Genomic DNA, 6,828 nt, shown 5'->3' on the forward strand with positions numbered 1-6,828 from the left:
GACGCCGACTTCGAAAACAAGCCCATGATCCTGCTGGTGGGCCAGTACAGCACCGGGAAGACCACCTTCATCAGGTACGGAAGCACCCGCCTCCCACCGCGTCCTCCGGGCTCCCCGGGCGCGGCCTCTTAGCCTGGCCGGCCAGCCCCACTCGGGTTAGCCCCTCGGCTGGCGTCTCCGAGGCCCCTCTCCTGGCCGCTGTCCCCCACACTGTCCTGGGCCCTGGAAGGGGGACAGCGAGGATGTCATCAGCGTCTCCTGGAGAGGGGCGGTGCCTAGGACTGGAGGGGGCTGGGGTGAACGCGGCGGGATGAATGAATGAGTGCAAGTAGAGGGCGTCGCTCCAGCTCCCTGCCCTGAGGTCGGTGCCACCTCCCCAGTGTCCACCTCGTCCACAGCTCCGTCTTTACCATCCGTTCCTAGGAAGTTAGCAGAGTGCAGCCACACCAGCCTGTGGAACTAAGGGGAGTGTCGTGTTACTATTTGTTAGTTTCCAATTCTTTCATTTCCTCCTCCCTCACCCTTGACAGCTGAAAATATTCGTCGTGGCTGTGTCCCCGGAAGCAATTACTTTACTCACCCTGCGGCTCAAATCATATAGCTTTCTCTGAAGTGACTTTTGATGAGAAATAATTTACATGGATTTTTTTTTTAAACAAGCTGTTTATTTTAAAGCAGCCATGGTATTAAAGCTCTCTTCCTTTGATAAGGAGACCTGGTTTTCTGGGTTATGACCCCTTATCGGTTGAAACAAAGCACTGACCATTTAAGATTTGGGTGTGGGGTTTTGAAAATTCTAACAGTTTCTTGGTCATCTGATGTTCAACAGGTGTTCAGAAATCTGCCTCTATATTTGGATACATGCCATTTCTGTTAAGTAGTGACCTCTTTTTTTCTTCATTCCAGTGACCTAAATAGTTCCTGCAAATAGAGTGCAGTAGTTGTCACTGAAGGAAATATGTTAAATCCAGGCCTGTAGATACACTGTGGATGAATTTAGCAAAGCAGATATACTGTGTACTGAAATGTAATGCTAGACAGAATGTTGAATGTGAAGGAAGACCAAAGAAAACGCTCTAAAATTGTCTTATTTGGCTACTATTAATAAGCTGAAAATAGCATCAAACACATCACCAAGGACACTCGAAAATGAACTGTAGCTACATTGCCATAACTGTCTCCTCAAAAATACCAGTTTTTAGTACTGGGATAATATAAAGCCTTACAACTAAATGGTACAAGAGTGGGTGGAGATTTTAAGCATACAATAAATAAGAACATGCATCGTTATAATTTAGAGATGACATGTTTGCAGCACCCGGGGCACTTCCTCTTGCTTTCTTTGCCGGGAAGGCCTCCTTCTGTCTGTGTGTAATTAGGGAGTCCCTCCTGGAAGCTGTGACAGCCTGGGGTCAGTTTGGCCTTCTCTGTCCATATGTAGCCCAAGATAGAAGAACACAGTTCAACTCATAGCAATCTTTTTTTTTTCCCCCTCACTCTTCTCTATTCTATTGTTTGGGGAAAAGTTTTGTGGAGTCACTAAACGTAGTTTTAAGATGAGCCCTAAGGTTTGATTCCTGGTGACTGATCCAAATTGACCACTTATCAGTGGGTGCTGAAACCATTTATACCCCCAAGGGTGCAAAGAAAGTTTGTGTAGACAGGAAACAGAAGTGATTAGTCCCTGGGAGAAAAGTCCCAAATGAAAGGGCAGCTGTCCTGAAGATTTGGGCCCTTGGAGTGGAGAGCAGGGTGCCAGCCATCCTGGAGCCCTGGCTTAGTTAGAGCCTGCTTAGCCCATGTTTGCCTGGGAGTGGCAGGGTGCCTCCAGCAGTCACAGATTCTTATCCACGTAGTTCCCTGCATATCTCAAGAGGTCACTGACAACACAGGTCCTGCACTAGCAGGGGAGGGAACTATTTGCAAAGCCACTCAGCAAAGCCATTGGTGACAAGTGGAGCAGGTGAGTGGGCCCTCCTGCGAATCATAGCACTGGTCCAGAAGAAGGCTTGAGGTGGTGGAGATATCTGTCAGTGTCTTTGCAGTAAACACAAATGGCTGAAGGCCCTGTTTTATTTCCCATTAGATAGGATGAGTGATAAGAACTGGTGGCCAGCCCACCCCTGACTTTCAGGGAAGAAGAGACGGGTGCTGGGGAAAGTGACTGCGTCATCCTAGACTTTGTAAAGCCAAGGAGGGGTGTGTGTAGGCTCACCTAGGGTGCGCCCCTACCTCAAGAAAGACGATTTCAGAGATTTCCTCCAGAAAAATCTCTGAGTCCGGGAGCTATGAGGAAAGATATTCCCACTGAGAGTGGTGAGACCCAACTGAAATCAGTTTAAATTACACATTGCAACTTCTGGCTTTTAAGAGCCCTACTTTCTCGCTTCCTCCTACCTACTATGCCCTATCCTCTGCCCCCTAGAGTATTTATTCTAATGAGGAAAAAAGAGGGACACTGCTCAAGAAATTATGTAGGTTTTAAAAGGGCAGGGACCCGGGGCCATTAGGCAAATAGATTTTTTTTTTTTTTGGTACTGGGGATCAAACTTGGGTCCTTGTGCTTGCTTGCTTGTAGGCGGCGGAACCACTGAGCTAAATCCCTAGCCCGCAAATAGAATTTTTAAAAAATGCATCCAAATTAGAAAAAAAGTAAAACTCTTTGCTGATGATGCAATCTTATATAAAGAAAATGCTAATGAGGGGATTCTCCAAAACAAACAAGAACCTATCGGAAAAAACACATTTGGCGGTGTTGCAGGATACAAGATGAGTATACAAAAATCAGTTGCATTTTTACATATTGCCAATGAACAATCCCAAAGAGAAATTAACAAGATAACTCCATTTACAATAGCATCTAAAAGAATAAAATACCTAAAAATAAATTTAACAAAAGAAATGTAAGACTTCTTCATTCAACACTAAGAAACATTGTTGAAAGAAATTCATAGTAAATGAAAAATCATCCTGTGTCCATGGATCAGAAGACATTTTATAGTGGAAACACCTTCCACATTGGTTTACAGATTTGATAGGTTCAAGGATTGAACCCAGGGCTTTTGCATTGAGCTCCAGCCCCAGCGGCACCCCACCTTTTTTTTTTCCATCCCAGCCCTTTTTAAATTTTTTATTTTGAGCAGGATCACTAAATTGTTCAAATTACAAGTCAGACTTGTACTCCTCCTGCCTTGGTTTCCTGGAGTGCTGATACTACAGGCATGTGCCACCATGCCTGCCTCTACAGATGTCTATCAAAATTCTAGCTTTCCTGGTTTCTTTTTTTTTTTTTCCCCCCTCAAAAAACTGATTCAGGATTCCGGAACAGTCTTGAAAAAGAACAGTTTGGAGGACTTACATATTCTGTTTCAAAATTTACTGTGCTAGTGCAGTAAACAATGTAATGTGGTGCTGGTGTGAGGCACCCTGTGGTCTGGGGTTGGGGATATGTTTGTATTGTTGGAGGTACCCTTTAGGATAGGTGACCAAGTTGGGCATAGTGGTGCACGCCTGTAATCCCAGCACTCCAGGAGGCTGAGGCAGGAGGATCGCTGTGAGTTTGAGACCAGCCTGGGCTACATAGTGAGTTCCAGGTCAGTCTCAACTACACAGTGAGACCCTGTCTCAAAAAAAAAAAAAAAAGGTAAGTGACCTAAGATGTTTGGCTTAAAAACAATTTTTGGACCTTTGAATCTTGTTTCTTCATCTTAAGGTCGGGTCACTGCCCTTTACCTTAGGAATTTAGGCATGATAGGCCTGGAAGAAAAAACAGACAAGCCTGGGGAGTACAGATACAGGTAATCTCGGGTAAGTCATGGGTAACTTTGTGCCCTGCAGTTGTTGTTGTAAAAGTACAATTTTAAAATTATGATTTTTCTTGTCTCCTTTCTATCTATCTTTATTTCTTCTACCTCAGGTAGAAGAACACTAGGCAGCCTATTATTTATTTAATTTCCATAATTCTACAGTATGGCCAGTCAAATAATTTCCGCATCTATGTGCAATGATTTAAAAAGAAAAAATGGATGTCAGAGAGAAAAAGGAAAGTAGAACGGAGGTACAGGAACTAAAAGGTAAAGTGGGGGGAGGGAGTACAACTAGGCACCAAGTAGTTCTGTATGGTTTACCCCTGTGTTTGTCTGTGTGTGAACATGTTCAGTATTCATAGCTTGGTTAGATTGAGGTAGGATAAATATTTTCTTATAAAATGCTTGATTGCATAATTATGTTTCAGAACTCCAAGTATTAACATTTAAATATAGTAATGTAAGAAAAGGGGAAAAGACCTGCATGGAAAATACAAATGAGGCTTATGGACAATACAGAGGGTCAAGAATCTAGAGTAGGCTGAGAGGCCAGCGGTGCCTCGCATGGTAGCAGGGCCTTTTAAGGCAAGACTGGAACAAGACTGAGAATTGGGAAGTGAACCCACTGCTTGGGTTCCTGCTACGATATTAACAGAAAGCAGAAAGAAACTATTTGGCTGTTATTTTGCTTCCTTCTTTTCTTTCAAAGTAAACCTTCCTGGGCCAGGGAGTTAGCTCAGTGGTTCCACTACCTGCTGCCTCGAAAGCCCAAGGTCCTGAGTTCGAACTCTAGCACCAAGAAACAATCAAAGTAAAACTTCCATTGAAGGTAGAAGGGAGCCCAGCCCTGTACTAGGAGAGGTTAAAACCTGGAGAAAGGGGGTGGGGAGGAGGAGGAGAGCGCCCAGGGCCTGCCACAGGTGAGGGTAGGGAAGATAGGGGTACACTGGATAGAAAGAATTTGCAGCTAGGATCAAAGAACCCTCTGGTAAGGCTGAAGACATGATGTAGAATACAAAAAGTATCAGACAATTGGAAACAGGTGATGTCTTACTTTTCAGAAAAGGGAGCAAATGGATGCTAGGTAGGCACAAAGCGTGATTTCATTCCCTTAATAAACCTCTGGATACATACATTTTGGGGATTATTTGGGGTTTCTTGGTGGGAGCTATAGGGTCTCACTATGTAGCCCAGGCTGGCCTTGAACTCATAGAAATTCTCTTGCCTCAGCCTCCTAAGTGCTGGGATTGCAGACATGATCCGCCACACCTGGCCAACCAGTACATATGCTTTTAAAAACAAAAATCCCATAACAGAAAAACAGAGGGCTAAATCTGGTGGTTCTCTTCATTCAGACGCAGGAGCTCTGGAAAGTCATAGTGTTCCTGTACCAAATACAATACTATCTCTGAAATATTGAGATATTTAATTTTTCAGATGAATAGACTAGATGTATAATTTACAATATAAGATTGTGTTTACAGACTCTAGTGTTCATTTATTCCAGTAATACTAATTTTAGAGATTGGCACAGCTGTTACAGAACCTAGGTTCATGAGAATGTGGAAGAGGCTGGGCTGGGGGCATAGGAGGAATACCCTGTTCAGGGTTGGGACTGGAAAAGGCCCCCTGAGGACTCATCCTTAGAGCTGAGCTCTGAGGAATGAACCAGAAATAGCTGCCCAGTGAAAACCAAGTTTTCTGGGGTAACTGGCAGGTAGAGCCATGCAGGAGATGAGGACCCATGAAGAGGAAGATGGGGGCCTAAGGATGAGACTCTGCTGTGTTTAAGTGGATATCAAGGCAGAGCTGTCCTTGAGGGCTCAGCTGTGGGTCTGGAGCACAGGGGAGCCTGGGAATGTACTCACTTGCAAGTGTGGCCATCAGTGGCAGATGTCTAGGCAGTAGAAGCCTTGGACAGGACTCTAAGGAACACTAGTGTTTGAAGGTGAGTGGAAGAAGAGTCTATGGGAACACTAGGGGGAAAGTCGCCAGAGAGGTGGGATAATGCTTGGGTAGGGTGGGACCCAGAGGTCCCATAGGGCTCTTCAGGTCATAAGGGACAGAAATCCAACTGAAAATGGCTAAAGTGAAAGGAACTTTTTTTTTTCATGAAACTGATCAGAATATGTTGGCTTCTCGCACGTCCAGGGTTCCAAGTGATGCCATTTGGGCCATATCGTTGCTCTGTTGCCTTGCCCTGTTGGCTCAGGAATTCATCCCTTTAGTGGGCATGTGCTCATCTCCAGTTCCAGATCCACTTTCTGTCAGCTCCTCAGCCCCAGTGGGAATAAAAGCTTTTTCCCGACAATTTTAGTGAAACTCTCAGGTTGGAGTCTCATTGTTCAATATGACCATATGCTCATCTCTGAGCTAATCCCTAGATGCAAGGTTTGAAGCCCTGGAGGAGAGTAGCTAGTCCCCCAGCCCCTGGACTAAGAATAGGGGAAAGTGGCTCTCAGGATGCTGGACAGACAAAACAGCAGATGACCCGACAAAATCCAGGGAGAGACTGGTGATCAGCAGCATCGGGCGCTTCTGGGAAAAGGGTTGAAACAGAGCCAGCGGCTTTGCCATCCAGGAGTCAGGGTGACCTTGACAAGAGTCTTATCAGGAAGCAGCCATGATGGAAGCCAGAGGATGGTGTGGTGAGGACTGAGTGGGAGACCAGGCATCAGACCAAATCCTCAGCAGCTGGGCACTGGAGTGAGGAAGTAGCCCTGGTTACAGGCCTCCCAAGGGTTTGGGTAAAGATGAGAATGAGTCGAGCTGAAAGTGGATGGAAAGGGATGGCAGGGTACCCTCTTCGAGGGAGGCTCTCTGAAAGTGGTTCTTAAGCAAATGCTTCCAGGAAACATTTGAGATCTCTAATATCTGAAGGTTCAATGGAATAATGCCAGTTGGACTGTGAAGGCCAAAGAGGGTAAACCTCAACCCAAAAAGAGAGGCTAATGTGGGTGAACTTGCCACCTGTTCTAAGCGCTGTCCACTGACGTTTTTTTTTTTTTTTTTTTTTTTTTTT

General features: G+C 45.1%; 1 protein-coding gene across 1 annotated transcript in view; it reads left to right on the top strand.

Annotated features, from left to right (window-relative positions):
* Positions 1-6,828, top strand: part of Ehd4 (EH domain containing 4) — a gene marked incomplete at its 5' end in the record, with an annotated part of 79,302 nt that continues 72,474 nt past the window's right edge. Inside the window, one exon of the mRNA XM_010625046.3 lies at positions 1-74. Coding sequence (XP_010623348.3) covers positions 1-74 — 74 coding nt within the window. The remainder of the gene's footprint in view (positions 75-6,828) is intronic.

Source organism: Fukomys damarensis, unplaced genomic scaffold (genome assembly GCF_012274545.1).
Source record: "Fukomys damarensis isolate Sample0158 unplaced genomic scaffold, DMR_v1.0_HiC HiC_scaffold_17, whole genome shotgun sequence".
NCBI lineage: Eukaryota > Metazoa > Chordata > Mammalia > Rodentia > Bathyergidae > Fukomys > Fukomys damarensis.